Below are 20686 nucleotides of genomic sequence, written 5' to 3' on the forward strand. Positions count from 1 at the left end.
ATATTCCCTTTCTTAATAAGTGGCACCAGTACCTGTCCTATTACCCAACGCAGGACTCTGGGAGTCCTCTTAAACTCTTCCATCCTTTCTCTTCACCCTCATCCATAACCAACCAGTCTTCATGTGATTCAGATTGGGTTTCCAAATCTGAAATATTTTAGCATATGAAAACAGGAAATCCCAAGTCAGTGGTTAAAGGACGGATTATTCAGTAAATTGAGATAAGCATATAGAGGCCAGGGTATCTATACTGAAACTCTCAAACTATAATATAAAATATGTAACTCATTTGGAATTGACTTTGAAAAGGATACATCCATGAGTATTTGTATCATTTAGGGATGATTAATAACTTTCTTAGGCTGTCACTAAAGGAAAAGACTGATGGATTTGACTATATAAAAATGTAAAATATATGCTTGTCAAAAAATACTGTAAATGAATCAAATTCAAAAGCCAAGTTGGGAGAAATACCTATAAAATAAATGTAAAAGACATGTATTTAATACAGTAAAGTTTTTATAAATCTGAAAGGCAAAATAAAATATTCCAGGAGAAAAAAAAAGGAATCATCAATAGTAGGTAAACCTCTTAAAAAAAAAGAAAATATAGTTAAACATATGAACAAGTTTTAATCATCACCAGTATTCAAGAAATGTAGATTTAAACATAATTTGGCATTTATCACTCATCAAAACAGTAAAGATGATAAAGATAAGATTCAGTGTTGGTAAGATACAGAGAAAAAGACATTATTTTCTACTTTTCATGGACAGCACCACATATCAGGACAGCAATTTATCAATTCATATTTAAAGTTCTTAAAAATGACTATGGAACTTTCAGGACAAGATGATGAATTTAATTAATAAATCGGACATTTTTCCCTATTTAAAAAAGTCACTGAAAACTACAGTAAAGGGATTAAAAAAAAAAAACCTACCACCTTCCAAGATCAGAGAAAACATGAGAAGAGACACAACTACACCACTGGGGAAGCTGGAAAGCAGGGTAGTCACCTTCACAGACGTCTGCCGGGTGACCCCATGCTAACAAGAAACCAACTGAGTTTATAGCAGCAAATCCTCAGGAGGTAATTAAGCCAGGAGCACCAGGTACCTCTGATCACTAGATCCCCATCCCCACTCCATGCTCCAGACCACGCAGACTTCTCTGCTGTCCCAACCACTAAGTCCAATCCCAGCTGCTGTATGAATGTGTATGTGTGTGTGTACATGTGTGTGTATGTATAAAATATGCAACATGAGATTTTCCACTGTAACCACTTTTAAGTGTACAGTTCAGTAGCATTAAGTACAATCATATTGTTGTGCAACAATCAGCACTACTCATCCATCTCCCCAAATGAAACTTTTGTATCCATTGAACAATAGCTCTCCATTTCCTGCCTCTCCCAGCCCTGGTGTCTAGTCACCTTTAAAGAGGTAGTCATGAGCAGATCACAGGCTCACAGGACATCTGAGAAGCCTCCAAGGTGGGAAATAGAAACTAAACGGCACAATGAAGAAAAAAAGCAAGTTGTGGAAATGGACCACCCAGGGGGAAAAACTAAGAAACAAAACAAAATATTATTAATATACTCCAAGGGATAAGAAAACATATTGCTTCTATTAAATAAGAACAATATGCTATGAAAAGTAACTTGCAGAAAATAAAAATGAGTGTGTGTACATGTGTGTGTATCATGGAAGTCAAATCATGATAGCAGAAATAAGCAACTGAACAGAAGGGAAGGAAGGAAGTGACAGGAAGGAAGATAAAGCTGAAGAAAGAGCAAACAAAGCAGAATAAAAAGATAAGTAAAGATAAGGAATAGAAAAGATAAAAATTAGAGATTCAATCTAGGAGGTTTAATAATGGAATAATGGGAGATGCTAAAAGAGAATAGAGAAAAAAATGGGGAGGAATTATCAACTAAATACCTCAAGAAATTTTCCAAAACTTGAGAGACATCAGATGACAGATGGAAGCATAAACGTCCAGCCTATGCTAAGGCTCACCACTGTGAATTTCAAACCTCTAGGGACACAATGAAGATTCCACAAAGGAAAAAAACAAAAACAAACAAAAAACACACAAAGGATCAGGCATCAGATGGCCTTTGGTTATTTTTTTTTAAATATCGAAAGACAGAAGATAATGGAATAAAACTATCATAATTCTGAAAGAAGGTGATATCTAATGCAACCAGACCATCATTCACATAGAAAATTAGAATAAAGCTTTCTTCAGACATGGATGATCTCAAAAGATTTTATCTTCCTTGCTGTCTTTCCTAAGAAGCTTCTAACTGTTATTTCAGCAAAATAAGTATGTTAGCCAAGAAAAAGCAAGCCATGGAATTCCGCACAGGAGAGGGGGCTAAGGAGAACCCCACGAGGTTGACGCAGGGAGATCCTAGGTGACAGTGACACATAGCCCCCAAGGCCACTGTCCACCGTGCAGACTCATGGAGGGCTGTCATTACCATCTCTCTTGAAAACTTACCTCGTTTTAAGCTGAGGACAGATTGTCTGAATGAGACAAGAACTTTTAATATGAATTGATAAATAGTTCTTTTGATATGTGGTACTGTCCCATCAGAAGAATATGGAAATATGTATAAGTCTATATACTGCATATGCTGTATATTCTGTATCCTCATCGACACTGAATCTCAATCTTAGTCATCTCTGTTGTTCTGACGAGTGTAATGATGTCTGAATGAGGATAGATTCCCACCTTTCCCCCTAGAATTGGATGTTCTGACCACAGCCTGCCTGCGCTTTCTCTCCCTGCCTGCTGCCTGGATCAGCTGAGGACATCGATTTCATCCCTCAGATGTGTTCTGCTTTGACTTTGTCCTGAGGGTAGGCAGCACACTGTAATGAGGGTAGGGGAAGAAAACACCAGGCAGCCATTATATCTGTCCAGATTTTTGCCTTATACTAATACCCAGTCCACACAATAGCCCTGCCAGACGCCCCTACTGGGGTGAGCACCCCTGTTTCCCTGAGCTCACTCATGACTTAGCTGTCTTCTCCAGAATAGACTTTGAAAGCTCATAGGTCAATGGTCTTGTTCTTGACATGATAGGATACAAGTATTTATTGCAAACTACACTTCAAAAAATAAAGGAGCCTGGAAAACCAACTAACTAGATAGATGATTGATCAATCGATCAATCAATAGATAGATAAAAGCATCAGGCAGGGGAGACAGACATGGAGTAAACAATAAATAATGTAATTTAAGAAGGTCATAGGTGCACTGAAGGACGTGAAGGGGAGTCACACATGGGGCAATTGCTCTGTGGGCCAGAACTGTGTGGACTGGGTACTAGTATAATCCAGATTGGAAAGTAAGAAGTAAAATGTTCACTGTTTGATGATTACATTATATCTAAAAAGCTCTAAATACACATGAAGACACAATTAGAACTAATAAACAAGTTTAGCAAAGCACAAGGACAAAAGGTCAATATATAAAAATCAGTTGCATTTCTATACACTAGCAATGAGCCATCCAAAAATGAAATTAAGAAAACAATGTCATTTATAATAGCATCAAAAATAATAAAATATTTAGTCATAAATTTAACCAAAAAGGCAAAACTTGTATACTGGAGACTATAAACCACTGTTGAAAGAGAGCTTATAAAAACCTCAGTAAACAGAAAGATAGCCAAGTCATGGATTGGAAGCATTAATATTGTTAAGATGACAATATTCCTCAAGTTGACCTATAGGATTAAATGAAATCCCTAACAAAATCCCAACTGTCTTTTTGGCAGAAATGGACAAGCTGGCCCTAAAATTCATATGTCAAAACATAGGACCCAGACTAGACAAAGCAATCTTGAAAAGGAAGAGAAAAGATAATGCGGGAAGACTCACAGTTACTGATTTTAAAACTTAACTACAAAGGAGCAGTTATCAAGACAGTGTGGTACTGGATCTGGGAAGAATGTCCTTACTTCTAAGAGAAAACCCAAGGAAGGGATGAGTGTGGATGGGGCAGCTGGCAGCTGCTTTCTCGTTCTTGTAAGACAGCAGGTTTGGGACAATATCAATGCGGAAAATGACCGAGCAGAGAAAGAGAGGATCTCGTGGTACTGCTGTATGGCTGAACTGCTGATCAACCAACCCTGGCATATATCGGGACCTTCTGTTTCAGGAGATGGTAAATTTCTTTATAATTAAAGGATATTTTTTGTCCTGAGAGGAGCCTCCTACATCTTTGACATTCATTGTTCTCTCTGCCTTGCTTCTTCCCACAGCTCACTTATTATAATGATTATCTTATTATCCTTTCTTCAGACAGGCCATTTTGATGGGCCTCATTAAACAGCAGTTCTGGCCCATACAGCAATTATGCCGTGTGTGACTCCTCTTCATGTCCTTTAACGCACTTATGACTATCATAAATTACATTATTTATTGTTTACTCCATGTTTGCCTCCCCTGCCTGATGTAAACTCTATAAAGGTAGACACTTTGGCCTGTTCAAGGGCACACCCCACGCACTGAACTGGGGACTGGCATATAGTAGTTGCTTAATAAGCATTCATTAGGTCTTTTCCAAAGAAACAATCTTCCATGAGTGGAGCATTCTGCCTGGTGTCCCACTGTGGGCCAGGGCAAGAAGGAATAAAGCAAGCATGGGAGGTGTTTCTTTCCTATTCTGGAGGGTATTCAGAAGGTTGATTGGATTTTGCTAAATATTTGTTGAAAATAAATAAAAATCTAGAGAAAGTGTGGCACTGGCATAAGGATAGACATGCAGATCAATTAAACAGGATTTAGAGTCCAGGGATAAATCCTCACATTTACAGTCAGTTGATTTTTGACAAGGGTGTTATGACCATTCGATGAGGAAAGAAGCATCACTTCAACGAATGGTATTCGGGCAACTAAATATTCTCGTGAAAAAATTAATTTGAACCCCTACCCTGAACCATATATTAACACAATGGGTAAAGAACTACATGTAAGAGCTAAAACTATAAAACTCTTAGAAGAAAACATAGGTGTAAATCTTTGTGACTTTGGATTAGGCAACCCTTTCTTAGGGCACGAATATCTCAGGCACCCAAAGGAAAAATAGACAAACTCAATTTCATCAAAATTAAAAATGTTTGTGCATCAAAGGAGACTATCAAGAAAGAGAAAGTGAAGAGACAACCCACTGAATGGGAGAAAAACATTTGCAGATGTATTTGCAAAAAATACTTACACAACATATTTGGTAAGAATGTGTATGCAGACTATATAAAGAACAATTGCAACTCAATAATAAAAAGCCAAATAACCCATGTTTTTTAATGAACAAAAGATTTGAATATACATTTCTCCAAATATGATAGATGGATGGCAAATAAGCACATGATGAGGTACTAAAAATGATTAGTTGTAAGGGAAATTCAAATAAAATCAGAAGATACCACCTCATACCCACCAGCATGGCCATAATTTACACAGAGGAAAATAACAAGTAAGAATGCAGACAAATTGAAACCTTCACACATCACTGGTAGGAATGTAAAATGATATAGCTTCTGTGAAAAGCAGTTGGTTGTGAAAAACAGACTTGACAGTTTCTCAAAAAATTAACCACAGGATTATCATATGACCCAGCAATTTCAGTCCTTGGTGTATACCCAAGAAAACTGAAAACATGTCCACACAAAAACATACACATGAATGTTCATAGCAGTATTATTTCTTATAGCCAAAAAGCAGAAACAACCCAAATATCCATCAAGCAATGAATGAACAAATACAAGGAGCTCTACCCATACAATGGAATAATATTTAGCCATAAGGAATGAAGTACTGATGTATATGCTACAGCATAGATGAGCCTAGAAAACATTATGTTAAGTGAAAGAAACCAGACACAAAAGGCCACATAATGTAGCTTTCATTTTATATCAAATCTCTAGAATAGGCAAATTCAGAGAGACAGAAAGTATCTTAGTGGTTGCCCAAGCAGTTGAGGAGAGACTGCTAACAAGTTCAGGATTTCTTTTGGGGATGGTGGAAACAGTCTTGAATTCGATAGTGGTGATAGTCACAAAACATGAATATACTGAGAGCCACTGAACTGTATATCCTTTATGATGGTGTATATTAGGTTATGTGAATTATATCTCAATTAAAAATTAGGGAAAATAAAGGATGACCATGCATGGACCAATGACGGGGTGTGTCAAGAGTTAGGATCAATATAATTCTGTGTACCTGAATTTCCCTACCCTCAACTTCTCAAATGAAGATCAAGAGAAAAATGCTGAGGGCCTGAACAAAGACCAGTGGCCCTGGATCCGGCCAGCAGGACCACACTCAAGAGATGCTGGCAGGAAGTGGAGGAGGAGAACACAGCCCCTCACTGAGACATGAAATAAAGGATCAGAAGCAGATTGGTTTCCAAGGGCAAGAGGAGAATGGCTAAGTTAGCCATTGGACTGACTGACAGAGCCTGTAGTCTCAGAGGGCCCCTGGTTCCAGCAGTGCAGGAGACAGAGAACACAGGTTTGCAGCTTAGGAGAGAGGCTGAGTACTCTGGGCTGGGAGGATGGATTTGGAGATCATCAGGATGGGCACAGTGGAGGAATTGCCCACAGTGGTCTGACAGTGAGATTCTCGAGTGATCCCATTTGAAACAGGGAGCCCAGGAGGAAGAGGGTAGAGGTGAATCAGAAGATGGGGTGCTAAGCTCTCAGAAGGAGAAAAGGCCTGGAGGGAAGCATCAATAAGGTCAGATCAGCAGGACTGGAGCAGGAAAGTGCCCCCTGGATTTGGTGAGCGATGATTTCAGTTTAATGTACAACAGTCCAGAGAACTGCATCTGACTTGGGCTCAACTGAGACTGTGGTCAATACTCAAGCGGAATGGAACCAACTACCTTAAAAATAAAAAACTAACCAGGAAAAGCCCCTGACTTGCCTGTGCATGCAGATCCAGTCACCTGGCTTTATTCACACATTCCCTGAGCCAATCTTTCTTATTCTTTTTTTTTTTCTTCTGAAATAGCCTTGTTTTTCTTTACTGCATGTGCTAATTCGGGGATGGAGGGCTCAGAGAGTTCCCACCTGAGTCAGTCCTGACCAGCCTGAGAATGGACCATTCTACCCTCATTAAAATGTCTTCAAAGTTGTTTTCAGAGAAAGGGAGATGCTGGACTTCACAGTTCAGGGGATAAACACCAACATTAACTTTTTTAACTACAGAATCTTAACTAGGCGAAACACACATAAAAAAGGGGGATGAGAATATGGGCAGACGAGCACTTGCTTCTGGTTAGTCTCTTCATTATTTTTTTCCAATTATATGCGCTTTTTGATACATTCAAGTTTTCTTACAAAGAGCACGTATTACTTTTAAGACAAGAAAAAATGGTAAGGCTTGGAAAAAATGTTTTCATCAAATTCGAACAGGAGACAAGCAGGGCTAACAATGTTAATGCTAGATGAACTAAATTCAGGCAAGGAAAAGAAAAGTTATGCTTCTATGATGAAGCATTACATAATGGGAGCAATGGCTAATAACAAAGCCATGAAGATACAAATCTATAGTCACTAAAGAAACTGACAACGAGACACAGAAATCAAACATTATTAGAAACATGGGGAGGAACAGTCAATTGTAGGAAGAGATTTCAAAACACCATTATCAAAAAGACTTAAGAAAATAAACTCATAGTCTACCTAAATACACAAAATTGATGTCTGGCAGGAATTCAGTCCCATGATTACAGTGTGGTGGGGGGTGGTCTTCGCAGATATACACAGAACATTTACAAAACTCAATAGTACTAGTCACAAAGAAACTGTCAATATGGAAAAAAATGTTAAATTCGTCTTCTAATTAAAGAGAAGACACTTCTGGCTTGGAGAAAATATAAAGGCTAAAGCCGGGGAAGGAAAAGAGGGAACCAGTGTCAGCATACTCTAAATATCCCCTGGTATTTGGAGGAATGAGGGGTGGTGAATGGGACTTAACTTCAGGGTCAGCCTGGACCAGATACCTCTTCTCCCCTTTTTCTCACCACTAAACATCTTCATTTAGGCCTGAAGTGTAACCATTGCAATGGTACTTGTGGTTTTCAAGGTGTGGGCCCTGCCCCAGAGCTGTAAGCATTACCGGGAGCTTATGAGAAATGCACATTCTCGGCCCTACCCCAGACCACGTGAGGCAGAATTTTAGGATGGGGTTCCAGAAGGTTCTCAGACAAAAGCATCTGATGCTAAAGGTGTATTAATACCGTGGCTCCCTCAGCCCTTGAGCAGGTGACTCTGAGAGGTGGGTGTCCCTGGCCCCCAGTGGGATTCAGCTGCCAGAGCCCACAGTAGCAATCTGTATAACAGCTCCTCCTCTGGTGCCTTCCCAGTCCTGCCTCCCCACCCACCTAGGGAGGCTCTCTTCACCTCTCAAATCAACTAATGAACTCAAATCTTTGCCTTGGGGTCTGTTTCTGGGGGAGCCCAAACTAAGACATCTACTGGAGACCCCTGTGCCCACGGAGCTTGCATCTGGTTGAGGCTGGCTTGGATTTCCATTTTTCCCTCTCTGGCTGAACTCTGCTGGGATTTCCCTGGGGACAGAGCCCCCCCAGCAGAGAGTCCTCGCTCCAATTCACCCCAGTACCTATGGTGCCCTCCCGTCTCCGGGTTGGCTAGCTCTCCTCTGTGCCACCTCTGGCTGCTTTGCTGCTAGACCTGCTCACCTTTCCCAGCCCTACCGAGCTTCATCACTCACTGCCTCACTGGGTGAGGCTCACTGAGGGTCTCCTACCAGCCAGGCCCTGTGAAAACATGGCCTGCCCAGCCCTGGAAGGTCAGCTGTGCAAGACACGGCAAAAGCACGTGCTGTGTGCTGGAGCAGGACATAGGGTGCTGAAGGAGCACAGAGCAGGGGCTCTAGAATGTCAGGAAGGGATTCTCTGAGGACATGACATGTAGGGGATACTGGGGAACAAGTGGGACTTGTCCAGAACACAGAGAGGGAGGAAGGTCAGGGATTCCTGGTAAGGGCATGGAATGCTGCTGAAGCCAGAGGTCTGTGGCAGGTGCACAGAGAGGCTGCAGAATGGGGCTCTGTGAGCCACCCCAGAGAGAGAGACTCTGCCAGATGACTTAGAGGCTTCAGGGAATGGGAGGAATCTCTTTCCCACCAGAAGACTAGCAATATCATTTTTAGAAGAATCTATAGATAATGAAATGGTCGAAGATTAAAGAAACAGCAAAATTTGGGGCATAAAAAATCCAGCAGATGACCCATTAGTCCTCAAAATCTGAAGGCCCTAGAGACCTGTAGTGGCCTGGCAGACACACTGCTGAGTCAAGGTGCACAGAAGCCATCCACTTGCTACAGGAGGCCAGTTTAGAAGGGGCAGGGTGACTTCAGCTCCAGGCTGATGAAGTGTGACAGGCTCCTGGAGATAATCAGGATCATCCAGGACCTCTGCCTAGTCCCACATGCTCCTCTGGGAGTGCCCACGGGGTAATCCTTCTCTCCTCAGCATGCTGACAGCAAGTGGTTGAGCCCAACCCTAATCCTTCAGGGGCTGGAAGTGAAGCCTCCTTGGCCTTGAGCGTGCATGTTGGCTGTCTGGCTGTCTCTTGTCACCAACTTGGGGGCTTCTCCCTGCGGTGAGCACAGTGGATTTTGTAGGCTATGAGCCAACACAAAGGCACAATTAATGAAAGCACTCCCCCACTCCCACCTGGACACCAGGCCTTCCTCTGACTTGTCTCCAAGGACGTCAAAGGATTTTTGTTACTGCTGGCCAAGATTTACTTGTTTTCTATTTTTTCAATTGAGCCATCATTACTGAACAGTGCTGAAGTCCATAAAACCTGCAAACACTAGCCATTTCTGCCTACAGTCATGTTAGCCACGGTGGCTCTAAAGGGAATTCTGACATAAGACGAACAGTTCCCATCACGGGACAGAATTTCATTTTTCACTTTGCTTCTCATGACAGGACAGTGGGGCTGGGCTGGGGATGGGAATGTGGAGGAATTCAGCTTTGGGTGTCATCTACTTTAGGTAACATGAAGAGGGGAAATTAGCCTACATCCATGACCAGTAATCCTGAAAAGCCCTGTGGCACTCGAGGAATAATGAACCAGTGTTGGCTTAGATTTCTGCCTCAAAGCATCTCCCATTCCCCAGATCTGGCCCCAGGGACAGGAGACAGAGACACCTGGGCTCCCATTGGAGTGAAAGTGGCATGCCCCCACTGACGTGTGCTGGCATCTCCCTCCGCGGAACCCTCTGCAGGCTGGCTGCCCCGTACCTTCATCGCTGTTGTCATCCACGAGGATGATCTCCTTCAGCAGGTGTGTGGGCGTGTGGTTGACGGCACTGTGGACTGAGCGGAGGATCACCGACAGGGCCTCGTTCACAAAGATGAAGATGATGGAGATCTGGGGCAGCTCCTTGGAGTACTGGAGCTCCCTACACCTGGGAAGAGAGCCGGGAGAGCAGAGTCAGAGGAGGGAGGCGGAGCACCATGGCTGGACACAGGAGGGATTCCAGCCCCTCCTCCACGTCTCCCAAGCCTTGAACCATTGGTTCCCCTCTTGGCCTTTCCTGACTGAGCGCTGCAAATCAGGCCTAACAGGAGACCAGTAAGGGACCCAGCCCCACTCCTCCCAGATTTGCCACCCTAGAGGAACCAGAAGCATCAGTCTTGGGCACATATCTGCTGTATCACAGGCTGCCATAGCCCCACTTCAGTGCCCACCTGTCTAACTACCACCCTGGCACCTGTGTTTCCTGGCTGGGACCTGCTTTGCTGCTGAGAAAGCAATCACCCCACCTCCATCAGCCCTTGCCCAGAGACAGCTGGGAGGGGATGCACAGATGCCCCAGCTCCCCACAGCCCTTAAGCAGGTAACTCAGACTTGAGGGTGCAGGGAGGATTGTACACGGGCCCCCAGAGCTCCCTCAGTGGTGGTAAGCCATATAACACCCCTCCAGGGGGCCTTCCCTCTGCAGTCCTACTTCCCACTCCCCTAGTGGTGCTCTTTTCACCTCCCAAATCAACTAATGCACTAAAATCTCTGTGGCAGGTCTGTTTCTGATGGAGTCCAAACTAAGGCACGAACTGGAGACCACTGTGCTCATGAAGCTTACATTCTGAAAGGTATAAATAATCATCATGGAGGAAGCGGGTCTCCTGCCTGCAAGGAGTGCACTGCCTGACACACCCCGACTCTTCCTGCAAGCCTTCTTAGAATGTCCCTTGGGGAAGGAGATGGGGCCACCTGCCTAAGAGGCCCTCCTCTCTAATATCCAGTGACTGCCCGATCCCTGAAGTCAGGAGTGACAGGGAAGAATCTTTTTCATCCAGGCTGGACTCGGGTGCAGAGCTTTGACCTCCTGGGGCTCCCCATGGTGTAAGAGATGCTTTAACACCCAGGGAACGTGCTCTGCGTGGCTCAGCCACGGGAGCACCAGTGCTCTGTCCTGGCAGCTCTGAGGAGTTTTTTTTATACTTAGTCTGAGCCACAGTGGAAACCAAATAGGACAGAATGGTGAGCTGGAGCATTTCAATACATCCTCCTTCTGCTGTGAAATTGCACAATACAAAGCAAGATGTGGTAGAGGGCAAAACAAAGGGACACAATGAGGGACTGAGCGAGAGGGAAGCAACCCTGATGAGGGAGCAAGAAATACGGCTGTTTTTTATGCTGAGCAGCTTGGGCTGTGTCGGGTCGTATTAATCATGTAGGCAATTTTCGGAAGAAAATAAAGTTTTGTTGCAATATACATTTGTGTCTCCTGGAGGAGACCATCCGGGGATCCATTGATCACACAGCCTCATTTTTATCATGTCTCTATAAATTCACTTCTGGAGGCTGCCAAGGAGGCAAGAATGGTTATTAATGGGCTCCCAAGCAGCTGACGGGAATCACCTCACTTATTGCATGGTGATCCCAGGGAGGAGGGCACCCCAAAAGTCCCTCTGAGCCCCTTTGGCCAGGGTCGGGCCATCCGGAGGCTGGCAGCTGCTCCTTCTCAGCCCGTTCCTCACCAGCCACTCATGAGCACACACACAGTGTACGTCCGCCTACTCTGAGCATTCATCCCTAGGGCTCGTTCCTCTGGTCCTTTGTTTTTAATGCCTTCTCGTCCTTGAAATTAAGAAGCAAAATAGGCCAGATTGCCCTGCACCTGCCCCATCTTCTCTACCCACAGGCGATGCGGTCGTGCTGCCATCAGGGCCGAGCTGTGAGCTAGGCTTCTTGGCTGGAGCAGGCGATTCCCCCACTCCAATGAAGCGGGAAACACGGCAGCTGCAGGGGAATGACTGTGCCTTCTCAAGGGTCAAGGCAGCAATTCAGGAAGTCATCGGGGCATTTCAAAACTGAGAACTGCTCTGCCACACATGGGAGACACTGCTCATGTCTCTTCATCCCTCAACGGTCAAAATCATCCACACCATCAATTAGCTCTGTGTACCTGGCTGAGGTCCTCGTAAGGATCAAGGGAGACCAGCATTTGGGAGCCCCATGAAAATGCAGAGCACCAACTAATGGAAAACCCAGTCTGCCAGACCGGCCCCCCCCGTTCTCCCTGCTGGCTCCTCTGTTCCCTTTGTATATTCCCCACTACTGCGGGCCAGGCTTCCAGAGCCTTCACTTAACTCAGGCCCTTCCTGCAAGATGCTCCTCCCTGACATGGCCTACCCAGGCCTCTAACCTTGCCCAGCTTACAGCATTCACCTCTCCCGGGGCCTTGTCCTCAGGGTTTCACAGTAGGGATGCTCTGTGAGTATGGTCATTATGAAAATCAGCATTGTTTCGGTTGGTCTTTAAGCTCTAGGGAAGTAGACTCTGCCTTAAAATAACCTCTAAGCCTGCCTTATTGCCTGATATGTAGGTGATGTACAGAATATGCTGGAGAGAGCTATAGTTGAACTTTTAAGCACTTTCTGTAAGGAGTGGACACTGACTGATACATCCAATCAGACACCTAATGCCCAATGCACAGGGTGAGTGCAGGAGGTGAGATGAAGGGTAGACAGTGCAGAGAAAGAGAGGGCTCACAGTGAAAGAGCACAGATATGCCTCCTGCCCCTAAGAGTTGATGCTGAATCAGTTCTTGCTGTAGCCCAATGACCCTCAGACAGCATATCAAACCACACATATCTGGGTGCCCTGCCCCTGCAGACTGGGGCATTTGCCCCCTTTCCTGAGTTCCTGCAGAGCTGAGATTGTGGAAGGTGCTCTGTGCCCAGGGCCACAGTGGGGTGGTATGTATGGTACTCTCTGGGTGGCCCATGCCAGGCAGCTGGGCAGGGAGACCTGGGGAGGGGGAAAGTCAGCGCAGAGCTTGGCTCCTAGCCCTGTCTCTATATAATGGAACATACAGAATCAGACACATTTCCTGCCTCTCCAACAGCCTTCCAGGCAGCAAAATCCAGGTAAGTAAGTAAGAGTAGCCTGGAGGGTTGTGAGAACAGGTTCCAGATCTGAAAGACACCCAGGGAGTGAGGAGAGAATGGCACACCACAGTATCTACAAAATACCTTAAGAGCTACAGCTGAGGACTGCTGCGTGTCCCTCTAGCAACAAAGAGTCAGAGTGGGGTCTCCAAATCACAAATTTCCTTCCATTAACTAGTCAGTGAGTAATAAACCATTTTTTTTCTGAAAGAAGGTGGTTGGTGGGAAAGATATCTTAAAGTCCAGATCATTTTAGTCAATGCGCAAAGCCTAAGCGGGCTACAGAGAAATTCAAGATCAGATTCCTCAACTCAAAGAGCTAATAGGGACAGCTCTGCAAAGCTGTTCACACAGAGAAGAGAAAGCAGGGACAAATAACCAACCAAGTGAGGTCTCTTAGACACCCTGCACCTGTCCATCTGTTTGTCCATCCATCCATCTTCCTGGGATGTTTCCTTGAACTTGGTACTTCCCTGAGAGTAACTGCTATTTCTGCCACACCCCAGAGCCATGCCATGGACTTGACTTCACACCAAGTGCCCCTTACTTTCCTTCACTGATGCTGAGTAAGGAAAGGGGAGCTGAAGAGACCAGGAGAGGGTCAGAGTTGGCATGGAAGAAGGTCAAGAACCAAGGTAGAAAGGAAGAAATCAAAGCCCAGATCACTGGCCATAAGCAGACCCCTGTCTATGACCCCCTTTTAAGGAGACAACTTACATGACCCCAATGTGGTACAGATAAAAGATACCAGGTCTCACGTGTGGCCCAGTCTGCCAACCCGGAAACAAAAAGATGTCCCCAAAACATCCCCATTGTTGTAAAAGAATTTAGATGCTAAGTGAGACTTGGAAGATTATAGATAATGATTACGATGATAATAACTAACACTTACATAGTGCAGGTTACTGCCAGAAACTGCTGGGAACTTCCAGGTACTGCTCTGTCTCATTTAACCTTCACAGCAACCTTGTGAGATAGGTAGCATCATGCTCATTTCATAGATGAGAAGACTGAGCACACAGGGGTGGAGGCACTTGCCCTAAGTCATGCAGTGAGTCTGAGAAGCAGCAGAGTGCCTGGATATAAGCTTCATCGCCTGATGTTTAGACTCCTCCAAATGCCTGCACCTGACCAGGGCAGGGCATGGGAGCCACAGCAGACACACCTCCACATGATTTCTACCCCAGCCCCTTCCTAGCTGGGGGGCCTTGGCTAAACTGCTTAATCTGTCTGAGACTGTCAGCTTTCTATCTCTACCCTAAAAGCTCCAACTGGGAGACAGCATTACATGGCTGGCTGCACCGTGCTGAGGCCGCTGAGGACAAGCAGCGTGCAGACCAGAGAGTCCCCTTCAAGTGGGATGTATGTGAGCAGAAGCCAGTCCCACCTTGCTGGGGTTAATAAGGCTGGTGGGAATGTGGGCAAAGCTCCTCTGTTCTGGCTGTGTATCTGGACAGGGTGCCACTTTGGGGAATGGTCCCCAGGGAGTTATCAGAAACCCCTTACCCAAAGGACCTCAAGCAGAGAGGGGGCACACCTGCCCTCAGCCATGCCAGGGCACTGCAGAGGTCCTGCTGCTAATGAGCCACTGTGGACCTCGTGCACGCAAGCCCAACTCTGTCTGCCCACACGGTCCCCAGAGGCAGGGCCAGAGAGCCCCAGGACTTCAGGGCCTGGGTGTGGAAGGTACACATGTGTGTGTGCTCAGGACAGCAAGGTGGGGCTGGCTTAGACTCCACTGCATCAGGCTCCACTCCTTATCCCCAATCCCACTCATGGCCATTGGGTCCGTCTAAGGTGAGGGCTTGCCTCCTGGGACCTGGTTTCTCCCTGTCACTTAGTTCTCACAAACCATCATGAGGTGGCTGATCTGCAGGGCCCTCCTGGACACTCACCTCAGTGCAGGCTCCAGGTGCAACGACAGCCCTCAGTTTCTGCCCGAGTGTTTGCATGACCCTGGTGAAGTGACCGATTTCCAAGTGCCAAGCTCTAATCCTGCTGCCAGCAGCCAAGGGCCCTGGCTTTTGACAACTACAGCAGGGTCCACCCTTGGAACAAGGCAGTTTCTAATGCAGTGTAAGTGCTAAGTGCCTGCTGGCTCTCCCTACCCCAGACGTAACAGATGAGCTGAGGTGGACAGGAAGACCCCGAAGGAGAGCTGCGAGCTGGATTTGAGAGGCGGATCAATGGCTCAGACTTGCATGGTCAGGAACGGGAAGGGGCAGGCAATTAGAGCACTTCTGAGCACACACAGGCACAAGGGCCCCATTGCTTTTCTTTTCCAGGGCCTTCTGAGAAGAAACCTACCTAACCTTGTTTAGAGATGGAGCAGTAGAGAGCCAGGCCTTGGAACACAGACTCACATCCAGCTGTGCACCTTCCTGCCAGGCCAATTCCCTTCCCTTTTCTGAGTGATCTGAAAGCATGCATAAGGTCATCAAGGTCAATTAATAAAGATTCTTGATAGCTGACTATGGAGGCCATGCTCTCTCAGTGCCAGCCCTCTCTACCATGTTGTCTGGGTCCCAGAAGGCAATGTGGCTGAGACCAGAGGGAAGACAGCACAGGGAGTCAAACAGAATAGGTAGATGGAGTCAGAGAACACCAGCTGACATCCCAAGAGCAGCCACACTCCAATGAGGAAACTCTTGAGAACTGTGGCAGGCTTGGGACAGACGTGTCTTCACATCCACTCCAACTGCTGCTGTGGGCAGATGAGGGAGGTGAGGACTCCTTCTGTGACCGCCTAGCCATCGTCACCACATTCACACAACATTGACACCAGATTCACTTCAAAGTCGAGGGTCCAGGTCCTGAGGTGTCTACCTTTTAAATTCTGAAAATGCTTTCTATATGAGAGCAAACCTGGAATGTATCCTTGTGCCACCTCCCCTCGCACCTTCAGAATTGGCACACCTGCCCCTTGGCCTGCATGGCCACACTCTTCCTTTGCCTGGCCACACCCTCATGGGCTAGCATCAGACACACTTCACATAATCAACAGCCCACATTCTCAAACCGAGAAGCAAAAGGGACCCATCCCCAAGAAAGCATTAGTGTGGTCCAGCCACTTAATAATGCAATTCATTTTTCAAATAGTGGCGTCCAGTTGCCAGACAGACATAATGAGGAAGGACAGGCAAGTGTGTGAAATAGTCTTGGCTGCTGCCTGAATTCGATGTGGCTGTGAGCATTGACAGCACTAGCTTAACCAGAGATGTGGCTGGTGCACACCACACCACACTATACCAAGCCATGGTGTGACCAACCAAGAAGAGCGATGGGGCTCCTTCTTGGGGAACCTACTGCAGGAACACCAACACTCGTGTGCCTGGAACATTGGCCCCAGGCATGCCAACTGACACAAAACTTCACATACCCCACTCGTGTCTGTGCACACCACTGCCAGCTTCACTTCAGCGAGGAAACAAACTATTCCCTTCTCTCTGGCTCCCTGCAGACATGGAGTCAGATGATGAAGTCAGATCACAGAGTAAATCTAAGTGTCTGTGTGGTTGATTTTATACGTCAGCTTGTGAAATCACAACACCTAGATATTTGGTCACATATTATCTTAGATGTTTCTGCACAGGTATTTTTTAGATGAGATTAACATTTAGATAAGTAAGCTTGGAGTAAAGCAGGTTACCTTCCACAATGTGGATGGGCCTCATCCAATCAGTTGAAGGTTTTAAGAGAAAAAAGATTGAAGTTCACCCCAGAAAGGGGGAATTCTGCCAGCAGACTGCCCCTGGATGCCAGCTGCAATATCAACTCCTCCCTGGGTTTTCAAACTGTCCGTGAACATTTTAGATTCTGGATATGTCAGCCTCTACAAGCATGTAAGCCAAACCCCTTGAAAAAAAAAATCTCTCTTTCTGTCTCTCTCCCTATCTCTCCCTATATCTATCTATCTATCTATCTATCTATCTATCTATCTATCTATCTATCTATCTATCTATCTATCTATCTATCTATCTATCTATCATCTCTATTTCTCTCAATCTCTATCTCTCTATCTCTATCTCTATCTATCTCTACCTATTTCTATCTCTATGGAGAGACAGAGAGAGAGAGAGAGTGAGAGATCCCACTGGTTCTGTTTCCCTGGAGACCCTTCACTGGTACACTACCCTGCCATTTGGAAGAAAAGATGATGCCAGATTGAGGAGCACCATCTCATCAGAACCCTGTCTTTCCAGTCCCTCATCCCCATCACAGCTGCAGACACCCCAGCATGGCCAGGGAGCCTCTGACCCACAAGCAGAGGTGGCCAGAAGGGCCCCCTGGCTTGGGTCACTGCAATGGAATCATCAAGACTCCACTGGCCTTTCCTGGACCTCTTCATTGTCCGGAGCTGCTCATCTCAACCATCTTCAAGTTCGATAGCCATACCTCTTTCACTGCAGTTGTCCCTGCCCTGTGCTCCCCAAAACATCCACTCTCAGACCTCCACAATACCTCTGGGCCCCAGGCCACTGTTTCCTCTCAGAGTGCCTGCCCTTCCCTGGCCTCACGTTCTTCATGCCCAGCTGAAATGGAGGCACTTCCCCTCAGCGGTGCCCTGCCTTTACCCTGACCCATCACCTAAGCCACTGTCCTTTCCACTAGCCCTGAAGAACCCCAGCTCAGATTGTCCTCTCACTTCCCTCCCTTCACACATGCTGCTGATGCTGCAGGAGAAAGTGTCACAGCAGCAGCTGGTGACGAGGCAAATACAGGGTTTCCAGCCTCTGTGGGTCCCTGGGAGCTGCCGCAGCCTTCTTTGTCAGAGTCCTCACTGCCCCACCTCCTCTCCGCACTACTCTCTCCTTTCACCACTTTCCTGGGGCCAATCACCCTCTTCAGGAAATCATGCTCCCTGCTCCGTGTGGAGATCAAGGCTGCAGAAATTTCCAAATATGCCCACAGGGCTGTAGCATAGCATCAGTAGGCCTCACCAAGACCCACTGATGCCAAATCCCTTATCGAGCTCTTGAGGTGATTCCTCCATGCACAGAAATGTGAGAAGCACTTCCCTAGACCCACTCACCACCTATAAACGTAGGGACCTCTGAGTTCAGCCTTATCTGTCCCTCCTCCACTGAAGGAAGCAGAGTCCGGAGGTCAGAGCTGACTCCTTCGTCTGGGCTGTGGACTACCCCGTGCACAGCTTCACACACCACTACTCCACCTTTACTTCTCCTTCCACTGACTTTTTCCACCCCAGGAAGAGACTGAGGTGTCTCCCATTTAAATAAAACATCCTTTCCCCAGAGCCTCAATTACCATGTCCACCTTGTTTCCCCTGCCTGTCTCCCTCCTTTCTCTCTCATCCATTCCTCGCTCCACTATCACTTGGCTTTCAGTGACCGTAAAGCACTAAACTGCTCTTGTTAAAGTTCCCAGTGACATCTATGTGGCCAGAATCAATGGAAGCTTCCTGACCTTAGCTGACGGTATTTCCCTCGGATCCTGGCACACCGGCTACTGCCCTCAACCCCACCTGCACATTTCCTCCTGCGTGACCTGCCCTGGCCACTTGTTCTGTTTCATGTATTGCCCTTTTCTGTTACTCTTCTAAATCCCCCAATTCCTCAAGGGTCCTTCTCTGCCTTCCACTAGTCTCTCTTTATAAATGCCTCCTGGATGGCCTAAGTTAGGTCTACAGCCCCAACCCTTATGCCGGCAACTCCAAACCCGAGGGTCTAGCCTGGACCTTCATTCTGGCTTCAGTTTCCCACTGGACATCTCCACATAGATGTCTCATAAGCACCCCACATTCAGCATGCCTAAAATTGACACTTGCTCCCTCTGAGCTTCCCTGTCTTCACTGACGGGCACCCTCCTTTCCCTCCCAGAGTCAGGATAGACTCATGACCCATTCACCATGTCCAACTGGTCAATAAATCCTGACGATCCTGCCATCTTCAGGATCTCTGTGTGACACTCACCGCTTTCCCATTTTTACTCCTTTAGCTCCACTCCTCATCCCTGCCCCCTGAATGGCACCAAAAGCCACCTGACTGGCCCTTCTTTTAGCTAGCCCCCCCTGTATCCCAGCCCTGCTCTATCCACCCTATAGTCCTGTCTGCCTTGATTTACTAATCAGAACTCAAATTCCGAAAGCTGCTTGGGTCAAGTGCATTAACCAGACCAGAGCTCCCTTTATATCTTCCCTCCTTATCAAGCCATTTCTATAATCCTAGGAAAGCGTGGTACCATTTTTAGCAACAGCAAACTTTGCAAAACAAGATATGGGGCTGAGTAGCTTGATGGATGAGGCCTCTCTTTTGGACCTCTCATTATTAGGGAGAATGCACACTTTGCTGAGTGGTTTGATTTCCTTGGGTTGAGCTCTGCAGTTCATCCGGGAAGGAGCAGCATGCCTCATTAGCTCAGTTCCCAAACAGAGCAGTCTCTGGGATGAACTGCCTACTCAGCATTTGAGCCCCTGTGTCCTGCTTATCAGTCATTTTGGGGCAATTTTCATGAAATCAAGATTTAGCCTAGTCCATGCATGGCATGGGTTCTTATTTTGGCATCCCTGGAGCTGCAGGAAAAGTGCCAGAAACTGAATATAAGCCGTTATGGGTGTAAGAATATTTGTTTTTTCTGGGGCAAGAATTCATACCTTTCATTAGCTTTCCACGGGAACATGGCCGAAGGGGATGAACCCAGGCCACATGGCCAGAGAGTTGCAGCCCCACAGCCTGATTATTGACCAGTGCCTGGCCCACGTCCTGTTTACAAGCAGGGTAGAGTCAAAAAGCTCCACACCTCCCCTGCCAACCTGGTCTCTATACATATTTATTTTGGAATATTCCCAAAGCCATTTTTTATTTTTGGACTGATTACCTATTGGCTCCATGACTTCCTGGGAAGTCTCTCTCAAGCTGTGAAGAGTTGCTTTTCCAAAGACAAGGCACTCTTCTTTAGCTAGAAAAGCCATGATTCAGCTCCTTGGCCAGGTGGCAGTGGGAGTTCTTGACATGCAAAAAACTCTACCTTTCTTCAGAAGGTTTTTTTTAAGTGATAAGGGTTGATTCACCTTCTTTAACCCAGAGTTCTGACCACTTTGTGCAGCACAGTTTTCTCTAGAAGGGAAGAGAGGACCCACACACATATGAGGCTGGGGGTGGGAGCATCCTTCAGATTCTCAGCTCAGTAGATGAATCTGTCTGAGTATGATGTAGCTTATTTCGCTTTAGTCAACTGAAGAGAACAGAAAAAGAAAAGAAAAACCCTA

At 46.2% G+C, this 20686-nt stretch overlaps 1 protein-coding gene across 2 annotated transcripts in view; it reads right to left on the reverse strand.

The window, feature by feature from the left end:
* The window catches only part of GALNT17 (polypeptide N-acetylgalactosaminyltransferase 17), a 481494-nt gene that overhangs the window by 250351 nt on the left and 210457 nt on the right, over nt 1–20686 (reverse strand). For both annotated transcript variants that reach the window (XM_036907891.2, XM_036907890.2), the window contains exon 3: nt 10303–10469. In XM_036907891.2, the coding sequence (XP_036763786.1) occupies nt 10303–10469 (167 nt within the window). The remainder of the gene's footprint in view (nt 1–10302; nt 10470–20686) is intronic.

This window comes from Manis pentadactyla, chromosome 10 (assembly GCF_030020395.1).
Source record: "Manis pentadactyla isolate mManPen7 chromosome 10, mManPen7.hap1, whole genome shotgun sequence".
Lineage (NCBI taxonomy): Eukaryota > Metazoa > Chordata > Mammalia > Pholidota > Manidae > Manis > Manis pentadactyla.